At 43.4% G+C, this 27,152-nt stretch overlaps 1 protein-coding gene across 4 annotated transcripts in view; it reads left to right on the top strand.

Annotated features, from left to right (window-relative positions):
* CLIP1 (CAP-Gly domain containing linker protein 1) overlaps positions 1-27,152 on the top strand; it is an 82,893-nt gene that overhangs the window by 15,559 nt on the left and 40,182 nt on the right. For 2 of the 4 annotated variants that reach the window (XM_068989544.1, XM_068989547.1), the window contains exons 4-14: positions 339-561; positions 4,246-4,443; positions 5,295-5,398; positions 7,409-7,469; positions 16,221-17,165; positions 19,152-19,268; positions 21,454-21,511; positions 22,716-22,799; positions 23,728-23,884; positions 25,722-25,887; positions 25,995-26,210. In XM_068989544.1, the coding sequence (XP_068845645.1) occupies positions 339-561; positions 4,246-4,443; positions 5,295-5,398; positions 7,409-7,469; positions 16,221-17,165; positions 19,152-19,268; positions 21,454-21,511; positions 22,716-22,799; positions 23,728-23,884; positions 25,722-25,887; positions 25,995-26,210 (2,329 nt within the window). Of the gene's footprint in view, positions 1-338; positions 562-4,245; positions 4,444-5,294; positions 5,399-7,408; positions 7,470-8,903; positions 8,937-12,515; positions 12,621-16,220; positions 17,166-19,151; positions 19,269-21,453; positions 21,512-22,715; positions 22,800-23,727; positions 23,885-25,721; positions 25,888-25,994; positions 26,211-27,152 lie in introns of all 4 variants that reach the window. The other 2 variants (XM_068989545.1, XM_068989546.1) reach the window with 2 other exon arrangements.

Raw genomic sequence — 27,152 nt, forward strand, 5'->3', positions numbered from 1 at the left:
AAGTGGGATCACTGGGTTGCTGAACTCTTCTGCTGTGTGTTTATCAGATAGTAGAAATGACTTCCTTTTTACATAGAATCTTAGCAACAGACGAGTGATTCCGTCTCTGCGTATCACACTGTTGTTTCCTCGTGTGTCTTTGAGGACATTACTGAAGTTATTTATCAGCCTGCATACCCAGTGAACGCTGCAGGCTGGGTGTACCACCCCAGCCAGTTGGTAGAATTCACAGCAAGCCGGTCACAAGTTAAGAGTCAGGAGAAGCTTTTGGTTATAAGTTTTTCTTTCTTGTCATTAAGCCGCTCTTTGTTCCTGTCCTTAATTGTTGTCCCCTCAAGGTATTTTCAGTGTCAACCCAAGTATGGCCTGTTTGCTCCGGTCCACAAAGTCACCAAGATCGGCTTCCCCTCCACCACGCCAGCCAAAGCCAAGGCCGCCGCGGTGAGGCGCGTGATGGCCACCACGCCCGCCAGCATGAAGCGCAGCCCGTCCGCCTCCTCTCTCAGCTCCATGAGCTCCGTGGCCTCCTCCGTGAGCAGCAAGCCCAGCCGGACAGGACTGGTGAGCCTCCCTTCCCGTCTGTGTGTCTCTGCATCCCAGGCACTTCAGATGCCCCCCACTGCCATCAGCACGCCTGCTTCGCTTTAGGAAAGGTTACACCTCCTCTCACCCTTGTATGAAATGTTCGTTCACTGTAGCATGTGAACGTCCTTACACATTTCGCAGCAAAAGAGAACCCAAAAGAATTTTTAACAGCTCCTTTCAGACTCCTAAGACTGGGAGATGCCACAGTGCTTGGTGAATCGATAGTAACGACTCCCTAGTCTAACATATGGGATGGTTGATCATTCTGATATTATTTTTGCATCAGGAAGACAGGAAAATTGGAGGGATCCCTTTCCCCAACTACCTGGGTCTCTTTCTCTTTGTTGTCAGACTAGGAACTAAAAGTATTTTGAGAAAAGGCATGTTAGAATTTTCATGTTGTGTTCATGCAGTCTCACCCACTGAAAGCAGATCAGTGGGTGTGGAGTGTTCCTGCCTCAGGCCCGAGGATGCAGAGAACTTAGACAACTGGAAAAGATGCCTGAAAGGCCCTGTTTTGTGTTGTCTCCTCTCTCCATCTCCCCTTCCCACTCTCTCTCCCTTTCTCCCCCTTTCCTGCTTTGATCAGTAAGATAAAATCATCAGAATCAAAATAGGCAGCATCTTGTTCTGTTTGTTAATGTCATGCTTTCTTAGGGCCAAAGCAATGACTTTCTGGCTTTGCTTCCCCACCCCCACTCCTTGCCCTTTAGTTTATTCGCTTGAAGTGAGGCAGATACTGTTCAAATTTGACATGATTGCGTGCGATTACACTCCAGACTGGATTCTGGGTCTCTGGTTCATGACAATGAACTGCAGACAGGAATTAGAATGTGAAGTGGTGCGACTGGGGAGTAAGGCTGCTGGCCCCTGCTCTCGCTTGGCCTTCCTTCCGTTGACACTGGGCAGGGATGGGACCTTCGGGGGCATCTTTCTTTATAGCAGGGGCTACCCTCCTCTGCAGCCATTGAACTTCTTCCCCTTACGTTCAGGTGATACAGGTACCTGCTTGTACTATGTTATTCTGCATATAAAAGCCTGCATCTTCAATGTGAAAATTACAAGTGAACTTGATAAGAAAAGCTTGACAAGAACTCTTAGAATGTCTGAGTGAAATGAAGGTGAAGAAAATCCTCTATTTGGATGAAGCCTTGTTCAGAGTCAGTCGGCCAGCTCTAATGTGGACATTGAGTTTATGTTTCAGGACATGAGTTTACATTTTCAGGACTAATCCAGGAGCAATTCTGTGGACATGTCTATTCTGGATTCGAAATTCTTTCTTGAGTGGTTTGTTGGGTTTTTTTTGAGACATTTTTATTATGTTACAATTGTGTCCATTTCTTTGGCGATTCCCCAAGCCCTTCCTGTCCCCCCAACCTCTCCTCTTAGTTTTTAGACCAGTTCTGATTCCTCTTTGAAGAAAACTAGCAAAAGAGAAATGAGTCTCATTGCCTTTTAAAGCAGCTTATTTTTATCTCTTTATATCGAGTGGTTATAGTTTCTAAACCAGAAATCACCATAAATGAATATGTGAAAAACAGAATAATCAAATGCATGTTTCCTAAAAATACAGCTCAACAATATGATCCATTGTACATATGTAAAAAAAGCTGAAAGATTCTTGAATGAAAATGATCTTCTGACAGTATTTATCACGGTTCCACAGAACCTTTAGTGTCTCTGTTATTTTCTCACAGTGCCCATAGGCCAAAAAAAAATAGCTAACAGTTCTGTTTATTAAGTATTTCAGTCCAAACAACTTCATATTTTTGTCCTCATGGTTTAGTTTCTGTTCAAAAAAAAAAAGATCCTCATTAGCTGAAAGCAAAAATAGTATTTGTAATTCATTCTTAAATAACCACAGTGAGTTACTGTTAGGTTGCTCATCATGGGCATTGCACATCCTATCAAACCTTGGACTCGTAGTGAATACTGCCTCCCTCATTTTCTCTGCTACATTGATTTGGGCTTTTTGTCCTGGCAGTGGCCAAAACCCACCTTTGGAGAGATGTGACTGAAAGGAATGTAGTGTCATTATAAATACAATCCAAGGTTGAAGCTGAATTCCCTCCAAGCTAGTAGTTTGCATCATGTCCAACAGGTGTCACTGTTTCCCTGGGAGTTAGCTGCAGCACCCTGGGGTGTGTCTCCCTGCAGGGTTTGAGAAGCTCAGATTTAGTGTATTCAGGAAGAAATGTTGGTTAAGACTCCACGCTCCCAATGCAAGGGGCCCGGGATTCGATCCCTGGTTGGGGAACTAGATCCCATATGCCACAACTGAGGGTTGAAATGCCACGCTAAAGATTCCACGTGCTGAAACAAATGAAGATCCTGCATGCCGCAATGTAGACCTGACACGGCCAAATAAATAAATCTTTTTTTTTTTTTTAAGGGAGGAAATATTAGTACGAGAAAGTATAACCACATAGTGAAACTGGAAAGTCAAGGTCAGGTGGTTAAAAGAGAGAACAGGAAGTCCCCCTCCCCCTCATATGTTTAAGTAATTCAAGAAATTGCTCTCAGTAGAAACAGTGGCATTCTCCTCAAGCCAGCGATCGCTCGGTAAATGGCCTCGGACAAATGCTGGCCAAAGGTTTGCAGCTTTGTCTGGAGCCCCTCCCAGGCCCCCAGAGTCCAGCCTGCAAGAATGTTATTCAGCTTGTCCAAATGACCTCTGAACTCTTTACCAGACGGTTCTGTTCTCTGTGTTTTCACATGACCGTTAGGCACCTTGAGAGGTGTCTGCTATGTGAAACAGCAGAGATGAGAGCAGAAACAGGTTTTCTCCACGCCTCCCCCCGCCGCTGTTTCTCCCTCAACTCCTGTTCTCCTCCCCCCTCCCCCTCTCATCCACTCTTTTTCTCTCTCCTTCCTCCCCCTACTTTTCTTTCTCCACGAACTTCTCCTTTCCCCCTTTTCTCCCCCCCCCCACCCCGTGCCATTTTTCTTCCTTTCTCTTACGTGTGTACTTGCACACTCGCCCATTCACACATGCTTTGAAGGCACAACACAAGTTTCCTTTTCATCTTATCCTTGTAAATGTTTTCTGGGGATTGGAAATCAGGTCCTCACAGCTGGATCCCTGGGTGAAATCACCTCTGCCTTTCGTTCTAGAAGAAAGGTGAAGCAAATCTGACAAAGTTCCAAGTGTGTAAACTATGTAATCAGTTGAAGGAAGGTCTGTGATTCCTTGGGTGACATCATGGTCACTTAAAGGTGTGTAGAAGCTCAAGAAGTTGAAAAAAGTCTCATTCTAAAGTCTAAGGATCAGAAGATTGGCCAAACTGTCTTCATGAGAAGATAACTGTTCATGAAGTCCAGGTGGAAATGGAGTCTTGAGAAGCTTGTGACCTGGGTCCTGCGGGATTTTCCACCCGGCCCCCTCAGCCCAGCTCAGGGCACCTTTGATTTTAAGCCACAAACATCTTCCTGGTTTTTCTGTGGCCTCTTTACATCGGTGGGCTCTTTGTGACATTGACAGGCTCGAGGCATGCGCCGTCTTGTCTCCATGATGGAAAACCTTTCCTAAGCCCGGGCAAGCCTGCGAGCCAGGGGCAGCGCTTTTACTTTGCCGAGGAGACGCCCGCCCTGCATGTACCGCCCCCTCCCTACATCCCTCATAGCATCGCCGCCCTTCACGTCTTTAACTTTCCTTTGCAGTTGACCGAAACCTCCTCCCGTTACGCCAGGAAGATCTCCGGCACCACCGCCCTCCAGGAGGCCCTGAAGGAGAAGCAGCAGCACATTGAGCAGCTGCTGGCCGAACGGGATCTAGAGAGGGCGGAGGTGGCCAAGGCCACGAGCCATGTGGGGGAGATAGAGCAGGAGCTCGCCCTGGCCCGGGACGGACACGACCAGGTGAAGTCTGGCCCCGACCTTGTGGTGGAGATGGTGACGGGTTCTAGGCTGACCTTGCTGCGGAGTCGGTGACGGTGTCTAGATTGAGGGCGGAGGCTGGGCAGCATAGCTGGTGCTCGGAGCTGGGGAGCTGATCCCTGGTGTGCTGTAATGAGCACAGCTATCTTTGCTGGGCTTGTCTGAAAGCTGTGCCCTGGGTCCCAGTTTGCACTGTCGTAAAGGTGAGGTTCTGCTCTTCTTGAGCCTGCTGCGCTCTTTGGCCTTTGCATCCAGGCCTCTCGGCCTGTCTGTTGTCAGATGAGCTTAAACACCAGGACCTTAGTAGTGGTTGCAACTCCGGTTTTGTAGATTATGCTTTGTATGAGTTTCAGCTTCAAAAGAGATGAGAGTGGAGACTTCCCTGGTGGCCCAATGGTTAAGACCTCGCCTTCCAATGCCGGGGGTACAGGTTCAATCCTTTGTTGGGGAGCTAAGATCCTACTTGTGACCAAAGAAAAAAAAAGCACAACCAAGAAACACCAAAGCATAAAACCAATAAAACCAGTATTTTAACAAATTCAGTAAAGACTTTAAAAATGGTCTACCTTAAAAAATCTTTTAAAAAGAGATGAGAATTGTTTTAGCATTACCCCCTTTTGCTTTAATGGTGTGGTTTTTCATCATCCGGCTCCCAGATGTGCTGCCAAGAATAACCTGTTATAAGAGATCGTAGAAAGCACTTTAACGTGACAAGGTTTTTGACTAATGCCAACCCACAGTTGTACCACTTAGCTGTAGCTCTTTGGGAGGCACGTCTGGGCCAGCATCTGGGTCAGGAGGAGGCCACTCACTGACACCCTTGCCTTTCCCAGCACGTCCTGGAATTGGAGGCCAAGATGGACCAGCTGCGAACGATGGTGGAAGCTGCCGACAGGGAGAAGGTGGAACTTCTCAACCAACTTGAAGAGGAGAAAAGGTGATCCCAAAACCAGCTCTCCTTTTTAAAGCACCTTAGGGAGAGCTTTCCCATCCACAGCCTTGCTGGGGTCAAACCCTTGGAACCAGATGACTGACTGTGTGTTCAGTGGAGATGGGATTCCCCCTACTGTGTGAGGAGGGTTTGCTTTGACTTGGCTTTCTTGAGAAGTTTGGAACCAAACAGATGTGCCCTGATGAACTGAGCGGCTGTGTATTGAGCACTGACTGTGCACCAGACATCCTCTAGGGGAACTGAGCGGCTGTGTGTTGAGCACCGACTGTGCACCAGACAGCTTCTAGGGGATGGCCCGAGCCAGTCCATTCAACCCCGGGGCCTACCTGAGCCATTCCTCGAGAGGGGATTTTTTTTTTTTTTCTGGGCCCAGTTACCTGGTATTTATGAAACATTGTCCAAGTATCTGATGAAATTATGTGTGTTAGGGAGCGGGGTAGTGACAGAAGGGTCTTGACCTCGAGAAACTCACTGCCTTTTTAAGAAAACAGAACTCTCAGTTAGAGAACTATCCAGGGCAGGATGAAATCCAGTGCTCAACTGTGTGAGACAGAGAAAGCAAGCTTGCTTCTCATAGAAGGTCTTTTGAGGCCATGAGCAAACAAGCTCTCCGGGAAAGGTGTCTGCGTGAAATCGGTTGACTGTCTCTGGGTTATGGGACGTTTGTCCTCAGTTGCACTTAATGCCATCTGCTGTCATTTCTGATCACAGTGATGTAACTCAGGGGTCTCTAGGATGACCAAGTGCTCAGGAAGGTCACGAGCACTGGCTGTTGTGGGAGGTATGAGATGGGGGGGTCATACATTCAGTGCTTCACTGAGGAGATGACTAGCCACTGGGGAAAGAAGCACTACAATAGAAAGTTCTCCTTGCGTCTCATTCATAAAAAAGGCTACAAGTGAACAAGACACACTGACAGACCCTTCCAGGCCCTTCTGAAGGCCAAGGCCCCTGTACCACTTGCTTGGGTTTTTAAACCAGCTCTTGCTGAGCTGACTTCTGGACAGTAGAAATGTTCCCCCAGCTCTTCAGTAAGCTTGAGGGCATCAACCTACGATTATGTTTCTGATTCAACTGAGTAGAATTTTTTTTATTCTAAACTTTGTTAGAAATGCTAGTGAATTAATTTTTTTTTTTTTTTGCATGTAGCTTATGGACTTTGTCCTTTTTTCACAATCCAGCGGGTTGCAAAGAGTTGGACGTGACTGAAGTGACTTAGCATGATAATGGACTTTGTCCTCCTTTTCTTCCTTCTCGTATACCCAATTTTGTAAAGATTCATAGTGTGGGTGTTACCCAGGTCTTGTAAATCTTCCTCATATCATATTTCATTGACTTTGTGATGGCATTGATCAAAACCCACAGCCCTTATCAGAGATTTTTATGATGTGGGTGGGGGAAAAACCTTGCATTTTTAGAAGCAAGAAATAGAATCCTTGATCGCCTCTCTCCCAAATTATTCCCCGTCTTGGAACAGGTACTCATGTTGTCCTGGGACTCTCTGCATGGGGAGCCTGCTGACCTCACCCTGGAATATCTGATGTGGGTGGTGTAAAGACAGATTTGTTTTCTGTGCTACTTTCCCCTCTATGTTCTGTTACTGGAAAGCAGAAATTATAGACTTCCCTTCTCATGCCTGCCTCTATGGTGATCAGACCTTTTCCCTCCAGGTTGATCTTGTCTTGATTAGATCCATTTCTGGTGGTTGTGACCTGGCGAACCAGTTGATTTTCTCAACCCTTCCCTTTCTGGGATCCATACCTGGTTAAAACTTTGGCGTTTCCTAAGTGGAGAAGAGCTCTTCTCCACTTTGTGGATTTATAAACCAGAGGCTTTAAAATGCATTTCTTCATTTTCTACATCTCTAAGGCATTTCTTTCCATCGTCATCTGCTAAATTCATCAGGACATTGATTTTATATATATAATCTGGGGAATAAGGCAGAGGTGTTCCCTAGTTACTTTCTTAAGTATTTTGTTGTGTTTTATTCCACAGGAAGGTTGAGGACCTTCAGTTCCGGGTTGAAGAAGAATCGATTACTAAGGGCGATCTTGAGGTAAAACCCCACCAGGCATCTAAAGCTTCTCGGGGTGCGGTATTCTGAAATTTGGATAAAAGCACTGTGGCCAGAACAGGCAGCAGAGGGGGTGGCAGGAATCCCCGCCTCTGGGCTGTGGGCTATGGCTGAGGGGCTGCCTGCCCTCTGGCCTGATACTGTGCATCTCAACTCTGGTAGCTGGGTAAAATTTTCACTACCCTTTCCTCATGCTTCCAAATTCAAAACCTTGCGTTGGAGTCAATCAAGTCATAAGTCTGGCAGTGTGTCCTAAGTGAGACTCTACTTATTCCTCCCTTGATCAGAATGGCATTTTAAAGAGCATTTTTTATTTCATCATGATAGTTCAGAACAGTCTCAGCTTTCCTTTTCAATTGAGCAGGATAAATCCTTTATAACCCTATAGAAAATAAATATATGTTATGGTAACTTATTTTTTAAAGTATTAGTAATTATTACCAGAAAAAGAGCAATTTTTATTTCATGGCATACTTTAAATTCAGAGATTTTCCTTTAGCATCAAGTTTTCTCATCTCTTAACAGTTATTCAGGACTTCCCAGGAGGCCCAGCAGTAAAGAACACACCTGCCAATGCAGGAGACACGGGTTCGATCCCTGGGTCGGGAAGATCCCCTGGAGAAGGACATGGGAACCCACTCCAGTATCCTTGCCTGGGAAACCCCATGGACAGATGAGCCTGGTGGCCTGCAGTCCGTGGGGTCTCGAAGAGTCAGACATGACTTAGTGACTAAACAACAACAGTGATTCATAAGAGTTTTAAAATAAGATCCCAGAATTAAATGGCTTTGATGCTTTTCAAACCACTGCTAGATGTATGACAAATGCAAATGAAGAATTTTTCAAACTTAGCAGCTTTTTGGTACTTTAACCTGTAGTATTTTAATAGAAGTTTCTTGTCTGTGCAGTTCTCAGAATGCACATTTTTGCTACCATTGCGATCTTAGAGTCTACTGTATGCCCACACCATGCTTAAATTTCAAAGCCCTTCCAAATAAGGCTGATTTCTTCTAAAATAAATGTATCTTTACAGTCAACAAAGAGTAAGGGAAACATTTTCTGAGGTCTGCTTTTATAAGGCCCAGAATGTAATGGATTATGAGTAATTTTGATAGCTATCTTCCTCACTCATTTCATATAGAGTCACACTCCTTTAGTTGACTTCTGTGTTGTTCTCATCCATTTTAAAAACACCCCAAAATCTCATTAGAAGTTTCATATCATCATCTAATTCATGTCAAATACAGCCTACAATGTTTTGAGGAGGAGCGAGTTAAAATATTGACATCAGCACTAGATAGGCTAGTGTGTCCGGTAAACTTGTAATTAATCAAAGTTATGCTGAAACCCTAACACATATTGAAACTCTAGTTGAATGTCTCTTTTGTTGTTAATTTTTTATTTTTTTGCTGATAGCAAAAGAGCCAGATTTCTGAAGATCCTGAGAATGTAAGAGGGCACTTAACTGTATGGATACTTCCCTTGTTAACACAGATTGATTACAGATTAAAATGCTTATTGATACACTCAAATACTAACTGCATAATCTGACCTTGAGACATTGTTCTTAATATTTCTGTGCATGTGGCTTTCAAAGCAGTTACATTTGAATCCTGAAGAAATTGTATGTAATGACTAAGTTCTGTAAACCCATTTGTCTAACACACAGGCACATGTTTGTTCTGTAAAGAATTTTGGCAAAAAGACAAGAATTATGTCTGGGGGCCCAACCTACTTCGTTTAATTCATAAGGCCTTCTAGTTTTAATAGAATTCTTCCAAAGTATATGATAGCTGAGTGAAACATAAAACATATTAGATGAAGTTGTGTTGTTACAGAAATTCTGGGGTAAAATTTCCCCAAATTTCATTTATTCCCATTAGAATAAAGGAACACCGAGACCCAGACTGATTGCCTTTTGTGTGAGCGCCTGCTGGTGGCCCATGGCTGCCAGTGCAGCTGATAAGAAATTCAGACTTCCAGTTTGTTGGGTCAGTGTTTCCCCTAGTTGGTGAAGCTGGAGGCAAGCATTCTTCAGTGAAGACATTGTGTATTTTAAATTTATTATTCTTAAATTAAACGTTTAATTGGAGGATAATTGCTTCACAATGTTGTGCTGGTTTCTGCTATACAACAAGGTGAGTCAGCTATAAGTGTACATATATCCCATCCCTCTTAATTTATTATTCTTGAAGTGAGATTTTTTTTCCTAGTAGCAGTACCACAAGTTATGGAGATTTTTTTTTTTCTTCCTACCTCTGTTTAGTATCAAACACCCAATTGAGATCTTACCAGAGTGGCTCAGAAGCAATCTTACCGGAGCACTTAAAAGCATGGCTTCACGGCACACCCTGCTGGCCAAGATGCCAATTGAAAAAAACCTGAAAGCTTCTTCCTCTTCTGATTTACCACCACAAGAGAATGAGATTAAAACAAAGGATTTTTCTTCCCAGCAGCTAAAATAGACAACTCAAGACTGAATTTTTTTTTTTTTAAGCCTCCGTTCTGAAGGGTTCCTTTTTGTGCAGCTACTTCAGTGATCTGGGTCTCTTCTCTGCTCTGAAAGTAGGCTCCTTCTGCTGCATCCAGAGTCAGTCTGCATGAGGCCTCACTCCTGCCTCTCCTGTGCGCTTCCAGCAGAGCCTTGGCTTTCCCTCTCAACTCCCCCACCCTCCATGGCCTCAGGACACTCCTCTTGGGACACTCTGTCCTAGTCTAAGAAAGTAATAATCCTAAAAGCAGGGTGGTCCTATCCAGCCGAGCATTTCTGTGACATACAGGGAAGGACAGGGAAGCAGGTTGCTAGCTCCTTTTGCTGATGGCTGGCCAGGTGCAGTGCAGAGCCCAGGTCATCTGTGGGCACTCTCTCGCCAGTCAGGAGACACCCAGAGGATCTCAGAATGGGGAGGATATCACATTCAGTGGGTATCTGCATTTTATCTGGAAGTAGTAGCGACTTTTTGGGCTTCCCTGGTGGCTCAGACAGTAAAGAATCTGCCTGCAATGCGGGAGACCTGGGTTCTATCCCTGGGTCGGGACTATCCCCTGGAGAAGGGAATGTTTACCCACTCTGGTGTTCTTGAGGCTTCCCTGGTGGGAAGTGATCTTTACCCAGAGAACACTGAACTCTGTGTCAAGAAAGAAAGGTACTGTTGCCTTTGCTTCTTCCTGTTAACTTTGCATTTCTCTTCTTGCTACTGTGACCCCAATTATTAAAACATAGATCTGGATGAGATTCTTTTTTTGTGAAAGCAGGTAAATTGAACAACCTCTATCTAAGGCACATCTGGGGCTTCCCAGGTGGCACAGTGGTAAAGAATCCACCTGCCAATGCAGGAGATGCGGGTTCGATCCCTGAGTTAGGGAGATCCCCTGGAGGAGGCGATGGCAACCCACTCCAGTATTCTTGCCTGGGAAATCCCGTGGACAGAGGAGCCTGGTGGGCTACACATCCATAGGGTCACAAACATTGGAACATGACTCAGCAACTGAGCATACACACACAAGGCACATAGAGATGAAGGGGACTCTCCAAACAATTAAGTCTTTTATTTTTATTTCATTATTTCGTTGAGGGTGAAGAGCTGAAGCAAGTGAAGAATTTTTACAGAAATTTTTTTGTTTACTTTTAAAATATTCTGTGATGGTTTTTTATACCTGGTTCACAAGCAAACTGACCCCTTGAATGCATTGAAATCCCTAGAGTACCACTGGAGTGAGTAAAGATATTTATAACATAAAAGATTCTACTTTCTGCTTAAGCTTTGCCCTGCTTTCTGTCACTTTAGGGTTTGTTGTCTTTTCCCTTATATTGTCCAGACGGAGCGATCCAACTAGTTAAGACCACAGAATAACCAGAAACTGCCGGGGGCAGCTCTGTTGACAGGTTTTATCAGTTGATTACATGGCTAACCTCTTTGGTTGGAGAAGTGAGTGGGGAAAGAGGTCCATTCAGACTGATCTAGATGATTTCAAGTTGAATAAGATTCTGCCACACTTAAGACTGTTTGAAAGAGATGGCCCTCTGGGTTCTCCATCAGGTTTCATCAAAATCTGAGGTTTTAAAACATGTGAGGATCTTACTGGCTCTTTTCGCATGGAGTTGAAACTCTTGCCTTTCTGTTGAGTCACCATATTTCTTACCTCTGAGCTGAGGAGAAGTGATTGGTTTAGGATTAAGAGTATGAGCCCCTTCCCAGTTCCAGCTAAACTTTTCTCCTGCTTTGAGCTCCAGGGATGGAGGCTCTCAAGTGTAACTGTCACTGAATTTTCTCTTTTAAATCGAATCCCCTTCCTCTTTTTTTCCTGGTGACACTCTGGAAAGCCCACTTCCGTGGCTCCTCACCTGGCGTGTATGAGAATGTTGCTAAGAATCCCAGATCCTTCTCATTCATCTCAGCCAGCACCACTGATGTGGTTTCCTTAGCTCCAGTTCCTAGACTTCCTTTGTTAGGTTTAATACTTGACCCTTGCTCACATCAAATTGTATGCAGAAGTACAGAGATCTGCGCTAGGAACTTACCAACCAGATGTAGACTTATGACATTAATCTTGTCCATATTTGAGTGATGGATGTTCAGTTTGAGGGCCAGTCTACTTTTTTAAGTCACTGAGTCAGTTACATACACATTAATGTCAAGTAGCTGTTGCAGGGAGGAGGGAAAGTGATAGATTAGAGGAATATTAACTATTCTAATTTGTGCTGATAAACTTCACTTATCAATATAACGTATATTTGGCTGCATGCATCTGACACTTTTCATCTTGCCTCACGTGTGTTCCATTTTTTCTTTCTCAGTAGACTAGCTCATGTCCCCTGCCCACCTCATCCTCTCGTCCATAGTATTCATTGTCAGCCCCCCCAACCTCTTCATCTCAGCCCACCCTCATCCCCTCTCCATCACCCTTTGTGTCCACCCTTTGGCGGAAGGTACTGGTGGCTCAGCCTGCATGCCGCGCCCTTCTCCTCCTGTGCTGGCATGTCACGGTGGCACTGTTGTGTTTCTTCCTCTTCCTTTTTACTAACAGACGCAGACCAAACTGGAGCATGCCCGCATTAAGGAGCTTGAACAGAGCCTGCTCTTTGAAAAGACCAAAGCTGACAAACTCCAGAGGGAGTTAGAAGACACTAGGGTAATGGTTTTCACTATTTAACGAAGCCGATCCATGGTTGTGAACGATGGACACCGCGGGTGACGGGCCCCGCAGTTGGCCTACAACCCTGACCCAGTGGTTCGACTTGAGTCTGCTGGTCCTGGTACCGCCCGGGTCCTCATGGGTGTAGGCTGAGGGGTGGGCCCAGGTGCTTTACGTCGAACATTTTGTCCAAGGTGGAGATTCATTCCTTTGGTTAATTTGGCCAAACTCATCATCTAAGCTCTGCAGCTCTACAGACTGCATGGACATCCACAGCTGCATCTGAGGTCTTTGTATGAATACCAGGGAATAACCTTTCTCCTGTTTGCCACCAGCAGTCAATTGTCCTCTTGTTCTCATATTCCTAGTGGGTTTTCTAAGTAGTTTTTTTGTTATTGTTTTACTTTAGCTCTCTTTTTCTGCCTTCTTCCCTGACCTCTTGGGTGAAGAGAATGGAAAACATTGGCTCCTTTTAATGAGAGTTAAAGATTTTCACCCCAATTTTTTTTTCCCTTGGCACCTGGTCTCTTTGTATTTCTGTTGCCCAGTAGGTTAAATTCTCAGTGGTCAGGAGGGAGAAGTGTGCTGGGAACAGAATAACTTCTGCCAACCCCCAGCTCACAGTGTTTGGCCCTAGGAGGCAGTGGTTTAGTCATGTGTTCACTTCAAAAATGAAACAAGTGAAATTTATATATACACTATTCCCAGCACTTTACAGATGTTAACTTAATCTCACCACACTCCCATGAGGGAGGTAGTAGCGTTGTCCCCATTTTACAGATGATGACACTGAGGCACTGAGAGGTTAACTAGTATGTCCCAGCTCACACAGCTAATTGAGATAGTTGGGCCAGCATTGCATGTGGGCCATTTGACCCCAAAGTCTGTGCTCTTAACCACTACAGGATGGAGTCAGTCTATTACAGAAGTCGTTTTGTGCTAAAAGATTTAAGAACTAATCTGAGACACATATAAGAAAACATGTATGTATATATACCTTTTAAATCCTGAATTTGACTGTCAGTAGCTAAATCACCAAGATCCTTAATTTTAAAATTTCAAAAGTTATTCTGTCTCTAATCAAATTTGGTGTCCTGATTTTTTTCTTTTGAATTATTAGTGTTTGTAAAAAATTTTCTTCTCAAGAAATCATTAATCTAAAAAAATCTAGAAAATCAAGTAATTTTTCTTCTCTAAGTCTTGAGTTTTTTATTTTTTAAGAAGAAAGAAAATGTTCTCAGTTGGCCTCAAAACTAAAGATGTCTTCTGTGTATTTGGTAAGGAAAAAAATCCTGGTAATTTGGTGCCGTGTACTTGTTACCTGAGAGTCAGACTTGATCTGGGAAATACAAGGGACTGATAGGAAGACTGGGCTCCTGTGGTGTGGCTGGCTACTGAAGTAAGGATTTTTTTTTTTTTTTTTAACTTCTGAAGTGCTCTCCTATACAGCTTTGTCAGCAAACAATTTTTTTTTTTTAATTTTCAGTGGATAAGAAAGCATCCATTCACAGCACAATTTATTCAAGTATTTCAGATTCAAACTATTACCTTTCTATAACAGTCCTGTTGATCCTCACTCTTGGTCTGCCAAGTATGGAACTAACTACTGACCCATACAAATTTCCAATCACCCACATTCCTTTTTGGGAAGTGCTGTAAAATTCCTCTAAGCCAGTAAGCCCAGTTTATAAACAGTGTGCTTGGTGCTGTAGAGACATTAGCAAGAATAAAAAACAGTAACCTGGCTTTTATGGTGGGAAAGGCAGACACATAGATAGTTTCACCCAAGGGCAGATTTGGGAAAATAAAAAATAGAAGTGCTGTGAAAATGCTCCATAATCAAACTATTATTTTCCCTCATTTTTTACTTGGCATTTCCTTAGTTTGACTGTTTTGTTGTGACTGGTTAAGAATTAGTGCCCCGTTGGGTTCAATTTATTTGTATTATAGACCTCGTAGCAATGGAGTTTAATAATGTACCTTATTTTGCGGTAGCACGCTCTCCGAGTCCTCACCTCCCCACCTCCACCCCAGAAAAAGCTAAGTCAATGAACTACCATCTTTCAAATACCTACAGTCTTGAAACACAATTAGACCCTGCTCTGAAATGTTCAGTGACTTGATCATGCAGCCTTGGGAGTCCCAAGTGCTTTATTTTCTTGTTCATGGTCAACCCTTTAGTCTTTATCCACCTCACAGCCTGTTGGTGGGCCACGGGGCTGAAGGAAACATACATCCATTGCCTCCTGTCTTGTTAAAGGCAGGGAGGGAACCAGCCTTCACCCTGCAGGACATTTGATCTGTGAAACTTGGGACTCACTGATGTTTTGAAATCATTCAAGGTCCCCTTCTATTTCCCAGGTTAGCCCAGTAAATTTTTATACCTGAAGCTACCATTTCCCACATTTTTTTGTGCACCGAACTGACTGCCTATCAGACGACAGAGGGAAATACCTTCCCAAGAATAAAAGGACGAAGGTTAGGAAAATGGTTTTCCTCATCCTGGGGTCCAAGCTTAAATATCAGTAGATTCCCAGGTTCTGTCCCCAAGCTCAGGTAGAATCAGCATGTGTGGGCCTGCTCGCGCGCACACTAAGGTCGGGGAACCACTGGGTTAGGGCAGCGACACACGTGCGCAAGACGGTGAGCGGTTACAAACTCTAAAAGGGGGAAGGACTCTGTGTAAGATTCCTACGTATCATTGCAGGGAAGTAACCATTGTTTCCTTGTCCTTTCTTAAAAAAAAGTCTAGTCAATTTGTTCTTTGGTCAACCCATTTTTCCTCCAGTTGTCATGGTATTTACTGAAACATTTGCTAGGTATTTTTATGCCGGTGCTACCCAATAGAATTATGACATGAGCCACAGATGTTTTATAATTTAAAATTTTTTGGTACCCACATTTACATGCGTAGGTTAAAAGGAACAGGTGAAATTAATAACATTTTATTTAAACCAATATATCCAAACTATTATAACTTCATCATATACTCAGCATAAGAAATTGTTAACAAGATATGCTCTGTTTTTCCCCAAGTCGTCATTATTTGATGTATATGTGACTCTCACAGCCTCATTTTAAGTGCTGAGTAGCCGTATGTGGCTCATGGCTGCTGCACGGGACAGCACACTTCTGTAAAGTCACTGCCAACAGATAGATAAGCGTTTATACCCCTTGGGTAGAGTAGGCAAAATAAAGATTCTTCTTCCAGAAGGCAAATATATAAGAACTTTGAAAGGTACTGTTTATATTAACTAACTATAGTTAATGGGTGCTCTTCCTGATTTAAGGTTCTTTAGAGGGAAAAGAGCTATTTGGGGGGTGAGTTAAGCTCAATAAAACTCAGTTTTATTTTCCTTTAGCATCTCAAAATGGTGAAAAGTTTGCCAAAGACTGTAATTGGGCTATATTTTGAATTGGAGTGTCCAGAACCAGGCTTAAGCCACAAGTCAGGCCTGGATTGACACATAGACATTCTTGGTGGCTTGACTGCTGCCTGAGATGGGGTAGTCCCTAAAGATCTCCAAGCTTAGAGAAAATCATTAGTGATTCATCATTTAAATGGTCTCTTCTTTCTCCTTGACTGCTGCTAACTAGGTGGCCACGGTGTCAGAAAAGTCCCGCATCATGGAACTCGAGAAAGACCTTGCATTGCGAGTGCAGGAGGTAGCTGAGCTGCGGAGGCGGCTGGAGTCCAATAGGCCAGCGGGGGATGTGGACATGTCACTGTCTCTCTTGCAAGAGATCAGCGCTTTGCAGGAGAAGTTAGAAGCCACCCATAGTGACCACCAGAAAGAAGTCACTTCTCTGAAGGAGCATTTTGGAGCCCGGGAAGAAACGCATCAGAAGGAGTTAAAGGCTCTGCAGGCCACCACAGAGAAGCTTTCCAAAGAGAATGAATCCCTGAAAAGCAAGCTCGACCACGCCAACAAAGAGAATTCAGACGTGATCGCCCTGTGGAAGTCTAAGCTGGAGACAGCCATTGCGTCCCACCAGCAGGCCATGGAGGAGCTGAAGGTGTCCTTCAGCAAGGGGCTCGGCACCGAGACAGCCGAATTCGCCGAGTTAAAAACACAGATAGAGAAAATGAGACTGGACTACCAGCAGGAAATAGAAAATCTGCAGAACAAGCAAGACTCAGAAAGGTCTGCTCACACGAAAGAGCTCGAGGCCCTAAGGGCTAAGCTGATGCAAGTCATTAAAGAGAAGGAGAACAGTCTGGAAGCCATCCAGTCGAAGCTGGACGAAGCGGAAGACCAGCACCTGGTGGAAATGGAGGACGCCTTAAACAAACTGCAGGAAGCCGAGCTAAAGGTAAAGCAGCTAGAGGTGCTGCAAACCAGGTGCAGCGAGCAAACCAAGGTTATCGGTCATTTTACATCACAGCTCAAGGCTGCCGGAGAAAAGCTCTTGGATCTTGATGCGCTTCAGAAGGCCAGCTCCGAAGGTAAATTGGAAATCGAGACCCTCAGACAGCAGCTTGAGGCAGCTGAGAAACAGATTAAAAACTTAGAGATTGAAAAGGATGCTGAAAGCGGCAAGGTTTGTAGCAACATCCTCCATCTTTTTTTTTTTCTCCTCCATTTCTTATCTTGCGTTGTACCTTATTTTTCAGTTGAGGTCATTCATCCTCCAGACTCCTGACTTAGTTAAAACTGGTGCTGACCTAATTTCCCATATGAGTGGAGTATCTTCTGAGCATCTTGAGTATGGTTTCATCTGAGGAGATTAGAGAAAATAATGACTCAGGGGTGTGGATAGATTCTGGTTTCCTCGTATCAGAATACTTTATTATTCCGTTGGCCAAACAGTTCATTCTTGTCTTTCCATTAACATCTTATGGAAAAACTTGAACTAACTTTTTGACCAACCTGATATTTTGTCTCTGGACTTGCTGTGATCTCTTGTTTCAGCTTGATTCCAATCTATAAACTCTTTTGAAAATAGAGAACTCCCGAAAATGATGGTGTTGAGGTAAATGAATTGAATGTATAAGAAGCTTAAAAGATAATCACATCCTTTCCCATTGCCTGTCTGTCGAGCCATATGTAGGCTTTCCAGGTGGCTCAGTGGTAAAGCATGCACCTCCCAACACAGGAGACGTGGGTTTGATCCCTGGGTCAGGAAGATCCCCTGTGGAAAGAAATGGCAACCCACTCCCTTATTCTTGCCTGGAAAATCCCGTGGACAGAGGAGCCTGGTGGGCTACAGTCCTTGGGGTCACAGAAGAGTCAGACCTGACTTAGTGACTAAGTAACAAGAGTCACAGGTAAAACAGAATGTGAACTCTAAGTGCATTTGACTCTTGTAAATTAACCTGCTGTGATCAATAACATTCACAGCAAAATGAAGTTTAAGAGCCCGGATCCCTCCACACTGCTACTTATGTCTCATTGGGGTTTTTTCACAGTGAGAGCATGGTCTATTCCTTGCTCTTTGGAGGAAACTCTGGACAAGTGTGCTTTTGACCAAGACATAGGAAATGATAAGAAACCTTTGCCAGCTACATTTCTTACTAACTAGCCTTGTTAAATGTCATAATCATTTTTAACTATTGTTCGAGGAAGGAATCCTCTTTCCCAGTCCTCCTGCCACTAGTTGAGGCATGGGTGCTGATGCTGAATGTTGTGAGCTTTTTGTGGGAGAAGCTGCTCTGTTGGCAAAGGAAGGGTTGTGATGGTTAAATGAGGAGAGGTGAGGACAGACGAATGGCAAAGATTGCTAAGTAACCTTAGCCGAGGATGACAAGCCCAGAAAATTTTTCTCCAGTCTCCTCGTTTGGTTCCGAACTACCAATCCAAACACAAAAATTAAATTAATAAAGAATATGTAGCTAATGGTTGGTCTACTTTTTTACATGAAGATTCAGTGAAAGCCAATTTTTCTGATGGCTATTGTCTAGTACATGTTTAAAGTTTTATTTTACACGTTGAAAAACTTCAAACATGTACAAAATACAGAAAATGAAATACAGTCACATGAGTCTACTACCATTCCTATCTTACGGTCTTTAAAAATCCAGAAAATGAAACTGCTCCGCTGTCTCATTTAGAAAGTAAGCTGCTGGGACTTCCCAGGTGGTCCAGTGGTTAAGAATCTACCTGCCAATGCAGGAGGCATGGGTTTGATCCCTGATTTGGGGTACTCAAATCTGAAATGTTCTGGGGCTGCTAGGCCTGTGCACCACAAAAAAGAAAAAATATATATACAGTAAGCATCTATATTTTCTGTTTTAGATCGTGCTGATAGTCCAAATTTAGGTATAGAAAAATACTGTATTTTGATTATTTAAAAATAGCCATGGACAGTCTCATCTAGAACTGATTGTGTGACAAGTCATTGGCTTCTTAGAACTAAAAGCAGCAACACCGAACTGACTTTTTACCCATGCCTTTATTCCTTTCAGTTTTGTTTGGTTGTGTTTGTTTTCTCTTACATTTTTTTCATATTTGTCTTATGTTTTCTTTCTCATTCCTTTTTGTTTCCTTTGGTCCATTGGCTTCTGTACCATGTAACTCTGTCTGGTAGGCTAGTAGCATCACCAAAGAGCTGCAGGGAAAAGAGCTAATGCTTAATAACCTTCAGGAAAACTTGAGTGAAGTCAGTCGAGTGAAAGAGGCTTTGGAAAAAGAACTGCAGACTTTGGTAAGTACCTGTCAGGAATCTGAATCTCACGGTTTCTGGCCAATTTGAATTGTTCCTGTTTAAAAAACACACACACACACACACAAAACACAAAATAATTTCTATAAAGAAAGAAGTATGGCACCTATTTCCTTTCTCTTGCAAAGTATTGATTGGCTGATAATCAGGGGAATTGGATCAAACCCAAACTAGCAATAAAGGTAAGTACTGCTTTTTTTAAATCTGTCCTTTGTCGCTGGTAACGCATTGACGTTTTGACATGTTGCTGACCACTTAGTTTCACTAAACACGGGGCCTTCCAAGTTATGTTAGGTTTCTCGTGTAGCTCTGGCTCTGTGCCTTGTCCTCCCTGCCCTGAGACAGCAAAGCCAGCAAGCTCCCTGGGCCACAGGCGCCCTCCATTAGCAAGGCAGTGATGTCTGTGTGTGCTCGGCCGTGTCTGACTCTGTGAGCCCATGGACTGTAGCCCACCAGGCTCCTCCGTCCATGGGATGCTCCAGTCAGGAATACTGGAATGGGAGTTCTTCCATGTGCCTTCTTACTTTCTACTTTTTATACCTCTGTGCTAATACCAGTGGTGGATAAAAGTGTTTTGATATTTCTTTCATTTAAATGCCAATATTACATATTTCTACTTTTTAAAATGTTAATACATAGTTAACTGCACTATTCATTATGATAGCTATCACCCACTTGGCTCTGTAAATTTGAATTAATTAAAATTGAATAAAATACAAAATTCGAGACTTTCCTGGTGGTCCAGTGGCTAAGACTCCACATTCCTAATGCAGAGGGCCCAGGTTTGATCCCTGGTCCGGGACCTAGATCCCATGTGCTCCAACTAAGAGTTTGCATGCTGTGACTAAGACCTGGTGCAGCCAAATAAATAAATATTTTTAAAAATACAGAAAATTCAGTTCCTCCATTGCACTAGTCACATTTTAAGTGCTTGGTAACTACACGTGGCCCATGGCTGCCAACTGACCAACACAGTATCATTGTAGAGAGTTCTGACGAACCCCCACAGTTTTGATGCACAGTACTTCAGGTACATTTTGAGAAAAGTTGGCCTGGAGATTACCACTTTTTAATACAGTGTCCTTTAAGAAAATGCATTTTGGGTGTCGTGCCATTTCTCTGCCCTCCTCCCCAAACTTTCAGGATGCCTTACTGTTTTTTTTTTCAAATTAGAGTATTCCTCTGCGTCCTCTGACGAGAAAACATGTCTCCTGAAGTTTGGCCTTGGGAATAACGCAGGTGGACAACCTGTGGGCTTTGATGGGCTTGTGGTTTGTGAGCCCATTTTTTAAATCAAATATTCATTTAAAAATTCACTCGGTGTGACTAGCTCAGAATTCATCTCAGGAAAATCAGGAGAGTGGTTTTATCCTGCCCTCCTGTCATGTTTAGAAAAGATAATGAGTGAGCAATGGACTTTTTAATGTAAAGGAGTTGACACAGATCTAGTTTCCAGATACTAGGTTCTAATTATTCTTAGATGTAAAACGTGTCAGAACTCAGATCCACAGATGTAGAAAACAAACTTATGGTTACCAAAGTGGAAAGGTGGGAGAAAGGGATAAGTTAGGAGCTTGTCACTGTCGTATACACATGACTATATAAAAAACAGATAACCAACAAGGACCTAGTATAGCACAAGAAGCTATACTCAATGTTTTGTAATAACCTATAAAAGAGTTTGAAAAAGAATAGATCATTGTGTGTGTATAACAGAATAACTTGGCTGTACACCTGAAACTAACATAGCGTTATAAATCAACTAAACTTCCAAAAAAAATATTTAAAAAAAAATTTCTGAACCCTGTTTGCTGTCTCAGGCAGATTTATGGAGAAGTTCTGCTACTGAAGGGTAGCAACATGCAGAAAAAGTATACACGTGGCACCACATGTACATACCCACACATGCATATACTGACATAAGTGTGCATATCCATACACATATACAGACATATGTGCATGCCCAGGCAGGCACATGGGCACAAACCACATTCACTTGTGTGCACACATGCATGGTACGCATATGGTAGTAATCGACACCTACATGTTTTAAGCATAAGTTAGCATTAATGAAACAAAACTAGCAACAAAAAATAGTGTTACAGTTATTGGAACTTTTTATAATTTGAGATCTGTCTATTCTGAATGTCCGATTGTTTTTCTTTAGAAAGAAAAGTTTGCTGATGCTTCAGAGGAGGCAGTCTCTTTTCAGAGAAGTATGCAAGGTACGTCTCACTGACATAAGAGTACTTTAGAGGAGGTCACGTCCTCAAGCGGGAGGCAGTCTTCAGCTCAAATAAAGTTCCTGCAGTGCATAGTAACACTACATTCCCTTGACTTTTTAAAGCCTCAAACTCCAATTGATTCGTTTTATTTTTCTGTAAGCAGTGTGAAATGTATATGGGTTTATTTTCAGTTTATCCCCTTCTACCTACCTACTGTTAGATGCAAATATGTCTAACACATTAAAATATGTGCAGATTAAAAAAAATAGGCATCATCACTTCTCTTACACTATCACCAAGTCAACCGAGCTGTGTCAGCCTTCAGTCCATGCCTTCAGCCTCCTTTCCTCACCATCCTGAAGTCCCAACATGTTCTCAGTACTGGAAAGAGCCAGCATTACCATCCAGACACAGCTTACCTTCCCAAACTGCTGTCACCTCTGCAGCCTAATCATTTCACCCGAAATCTATCCTGCCTTCTAGAAATATACAATCCAGTTTCCCAGTTGTATTAAAAGACTCACCCCTGTCAAATATACCCAAGACACATTGAGTAAGAACAGCAGGTTACAAAATAGTATATACTCCATGGTTCCATTTACACAAACCTATGGGTACCATTTCCTACTCCAGAGGATCTTCCTGACTCAGGGGTTGAACTTTCATTAACTACATCCCCTTGGCAGGTAGATTCTTTATGACTAGCACCACCGGGGAAGCTCATATAAAACTATATGCAGATGTATTCAACACTGTCCCCCAACATAGATGTTTGAATGGATCGTGTCCACGATATTTCTAGTAATGAACTCTGGGTGGTCAGGTTGACTCCCATTAATTCTTTCTTCTTTTTGACCTAAAGCTTGACCCGTGTTAAAATGTAGATGTACTTGGGTAAAGTATCATCTTACTTAAGCTTCAGTCATTGGTAGCTCTATTGAGTTTTAAGTGGAAGGAGGCAAGAGATCCCTGGAGAATGGATGTTCAGTGCCTACCTAATCTTCCGATCTGGGAAGACAGAAAATTGCTTGCTTGCTTGCTTCTTTAGGTTCATTATATAGTGGTTTGATTTCTAATGGGATTCTTAAGTATTCCCATGACCCCAAATCTCAAACTTTTGATTTGATTTGGTTCTAAGACAGTTAAGCTTTACGTGGCTTATTAACTCTGAGATGTATTAAACTTTTAACTTAATCCCAAATAGAAACTGTAAATAAATTACACCAAAAAGAGGAACAGTTTAACGCACTGTCTTCCGAACTGGAGAAGTTGAGAGAAAATTTAACAGGTAAGAACACATCTCTGGTTATTATAAATGTTAAATATAGTAGGCTTCCTAGGATTTGAGATCGTTTTAGTGTGTGGTTACACGTATCTACTGTTCAAGCATAAAGTCTTTGCTCATTGTGTTCTCTTGTGATGAAATCTTGTTGGAGGTCTGTAAACCTCAACAAATCCCCTCTGCCTTGGTTTCAAACAAGTCAGAATCTACCACACCTCACCACGCCCAGTGCTGCCCTTCATCCCAGCCAGCCAGCATCTTTAGTCCGAGCTGTAGTAGCAGCTGGCCACCTGGGCTGCCCACTTCTGCACTTGCTCCCTTCAGTCTTGTCTTAGCACAGCAGCCAAAGAGATGCTTTCAACTTTAAGTCAGATCATGTCACACCTCTGCTCAAGGTAGCCCAGTGGCACCCATCTCGCTCAGAGTAAAGGCTGTGGTCCTTAACTCCCATCAGGTCCTGTTACCTTTCTGATTTCATCCCATGCTGTTCTTCCCCAGGTTGCTTCCACTGCAGCCGTATCTGCCTCCTTGGTGATGCTCGACTGTGAAGCGTGTTCCTGCCTCAGGGCCTTTGCACCTGTTTTTCTTCTGCCTGCATCCCTCTTCCCTCATTTCCCCTAGGGTTTTACTTATATGTCACTATCTCAGAGAGGCCCTTTCTAAGATTTCACACTCCCCAGCTTCCTTCCTGGCTCCTGTCTCTGCTTGTATTCTTTTCCCCCTCTTAACACTTAACCACTCTCTAACATATGATTTATTCTCTTTCTTGTTAATTGTCTCTCTTCTTTGCTAGAATATAATTTTCATGAGAACAGGGATTGTTAGGTACAGATATTCCCAGAGCAAGTTTTGGCATACAGGATGTAGTTAATACATTGTTGTTGATTATAACACAACAGCTCAATTTTTTTTCTATGCATATATATATATTCAGATATGGAGGCAAAATTTAGAGAGAGAGATGAAAGGGAAGAGCAGCTGATAAAGGCGAAGGAAAAGCTGGAAAATGACATTGCAGCAATAATGAAAATGTCTGGAGACAATTCTTCTCAGCTGACAAAAATGAACGACGAACTACGTCTGAAAGAAAGGTATGTATGAGTATTAATAAGAGCGCCGGCTTTGGGTTAGGCTCTCAAGGAAGGTCTAGATGGGAGGAGAGCCAAACTCTTCAGGATAGTTATGTTTTAAGAGTTCCCTTTCTCTTGTCCTTTATTGTCTCAGTGTATCCTTGAATCAATTATTTAACTTTCTAAGGGGAAGGTAGTAGTTTACCAATGGCAATAATGTCTTTAAAAAAAATTTTTTTTTTAATTTATTAATTCGGCTGTGCTGGGTCTTAATTGTGGCATGTGAACTCTTAATTCTAGCTTGTGGGATCTAGTTCCCTGACCAGGGATCGAACCCAGACCCCCTGCATTGAGAACATGGAGTCTTAGCCACTAACCACCAGGGAAGTCCCAGGCAGTAACATCTTTTACAGGCAGTTAAAAATATTTTTAACCAATTGCAGTGTAACGATAGATAACGATTATGAAGGGCTGACCACATGCCACATGGTATGCTGACCACTTTGTATATTTTTCTGATAATCCCACGAGGTGAGTATATTGTTGTTCCCATATTAAAGAAAAAGAAATCAAGGCATAATGAGGTTAGGCAACTTGCCTGAGGTTTCAAGTCTAGGCAAGTTCTGGTCCCAGAGCCCTCACTGCCCTTGATCACTACACCGTCCTTCCTCAGCGCTAAAGCTTCTTTCATCTAACTCTCTGTTCTTGTCTTTATTCTGAGGCTCTTGTTGCTTTGATTTGTGTTAATGGCTGCTGAATAAAAATCAAATATTTATTTTATAAGGCACGTTTTTTAGAAGACATGTTAGCACCATTAGACTTCTGATTCTGAAAGTGTTAACACTTGGCAGTTACGTTTACATCCAGCCATGTGGAGGCTTCCCTGGTGGTCCAGTGGTTAAGACTGTCCCATTAATGCCCCTCCGTTGCAGGGGGCACAGGCTCGATCCCTGGTCTGGGACCTAAGATCCCACATGGCGTGAGGTGTGGCCAAAAAATAACAGCAAAAGCGTTTGGCCGAGCACTCCCACGTGGTTCAGTGCTGGTGGGTGATGGGCACCTGGGCCTTGGTTGGCTGGCTCTGGCCAGACTTGCCATGGGGCGGTCACAGCTGCCAGGTGGTTGTGGCGCAGAGCCTTGGAGAAGTTTCGTTTCCATCAGTGTTTTATCCAGTGTTTCCATCCAAGTTTCCCTCCCCTGATCTATGAGACAGCCTGCTCTCTAGGCTGATGGCCCTCATACATCTTCATTGGACCACAAGGTTATCTTTAAGCTAGAACTTCAAATTATTTATTGTTATTTTCATATCTGCATTCTGAAGCGGCACCCAAATGAGTCTTGAATATTCTAGTCTGCTAAAATTTGGAAACCTCTAAGTACTTAATACGTTTCCTTTTCGCTCATCTCTCTGTATTGATCTACGTGCTGTGCTGTGCTCAGTCATGTCTGACTCTGTGGACTGTAGCCTACCAGGCTCCTCTGTCCATGGGATTCTCTAGACAAGAATACTGGAGTGGGTTGCCATGCCCTCCTCCAGGGGATCTTGCCGACCCAGGGATCGAACCCAGGTCTCTTCCATTAGAGGCGGATTCGTTACCGTCTGAGGCGGACATAAAATAATAAATGTTCACACTAAGAGTAGTTGTTACTCTAAAGTATTTATAACCATCACAGTCGTTAAAAAGTATTCTTCGGGACAAGTCAAGTTTTTTTTTTTTTTCCTAATTCTAGATGTTATTGCTCATAACATTTCTCATCATTAAGCCAATTATTATCAATATTATTTTTTAAAGTATAACTCTAGGATTTAAAGTACTCTTTGGAAAAATCTGACGCTTTGTTTTGAAATTCCTTCTAGAAATGTAGAAGAATTACAGCTGAAACTAACCAAGGCTGATGAAAACGCAAGCCTTCTGCAGAAAAGTATCAGGGAAGTAACTCTCAAAGCCGAACAGAGTCAGAAAGAAGCAGCTGAAAAGCATGAGGAAGAAAAGAAAGAACTGCTGAGGAAACTGTCAGACCTGGTAAGGAGAGAGAGAGTCAGGGGGACTGGTGGCCAGCAGGGGCAGAGAGGGTGGCTGGCAGGACAGCTGTGGCCAGGTGACTTCCTCCTGACGTGGGGTGTCTGCAGGAAAAGAAGATGGAAGTGAGCCAGAACGAGTGTCAAGATCTGAAAGCCAGGTACGAGGAAGCCAGTTCCGAGAGCAGAGCCAAGCACGAAGAAGTCCTGCAGAACCTCCACAAGCTGCTACGGGACACAGAGGAGCGGCTGAAGGCTGCGCAGGAGGAGAACCGCGAGCTGCTGCAGAGGCTGGAGGAGCTGGGGAAGCAAGCCGACAGAGCCAGAGTATGTGGTGGGGAGGACTGTGTGCCCCAGTACAGTGAGCTTTGCGTCCCGCGTCAAGGTTGTAAGGGTGCTTAGAACGCAGCAACGCATGGAATGGGTTCAGTGGCCTTCAGAGCGCATGGCAGGAAGGTGAATGACGTCTCCTGTGGCTTCAAGTGTTTTGTACCAACTGCTCTCCCTTCTCAGGTGGTGGTGGCTACAGGTCTTTCCACCCTGAAAGCACTGTGTAACCATCACCCCCTATGCTGCTTCAAAGAGCCTTCTGTTGCCTGAGCCCTGTCCATCTGCTTGTAATAGACTGTCGCAGAAAAGCATGTCCCTCTAGTCTTGGCCGTCTTGCTGCCACCTTGCACCAGGGTTAGGAGAGACATCGTGCAGAAAAGCAAGAGACAGAGGCCACGCATGAGGCAGGTGGGCAGGGAATGGAGCCCGGTCGGAAGAACAGAGGAAAAAGTCAGAAGGGAGACCTCTGGAGACGGCTTTCATATGTGCCCAGAAAGGTACTAAAAGCTTATTAACAAGGAGGTTGGACTGAAGGGCTGTGAGAAAACATCCTACTACTGAGTAGAGTAGAACTCGGTACATTGAATGTTATTTTATGGTGTCAGGATCCTGTCAGTGTCCCAATATGTTTTCTGACCCTCTTACTGCTATTTAAATTGCTCAAAGAAAAGGAAATTATTGTCTTTAATTGTTTTTAATGTGTCAGAGAAATGTTTATATACATGTAGGAGTTGAGTAGAATAAAATACAGAATAATATATGTAGGACTTAAAACAGATCCCTGATACTGGGAATGACTGGGGGCAGAAGGAGAAGGGGATGACAGAGAATGAGACGATTGGATGGCATCACCAACTCAATGGACAAGAGTTTGAGCAAGCTCCAGGTGATAGTGAAGGACAGGGAAGCCTGGTGTGCTGCAGTTCATGGGGTCACCAA

Source organism: Capricornis sumatraensis, chromosome 17 (genome assembly GCF_032405125.1).
Source record: "Capricornis sumatraensis isolate serow.1 chromosome 17, serow.2, whole genome shotgun sequence".
NCBI lineage: Eukaryota > Metazoa > Chordata > Mammalia > Artiodactyla > Bovidae > Capricornis > Capricornis sumatraensis.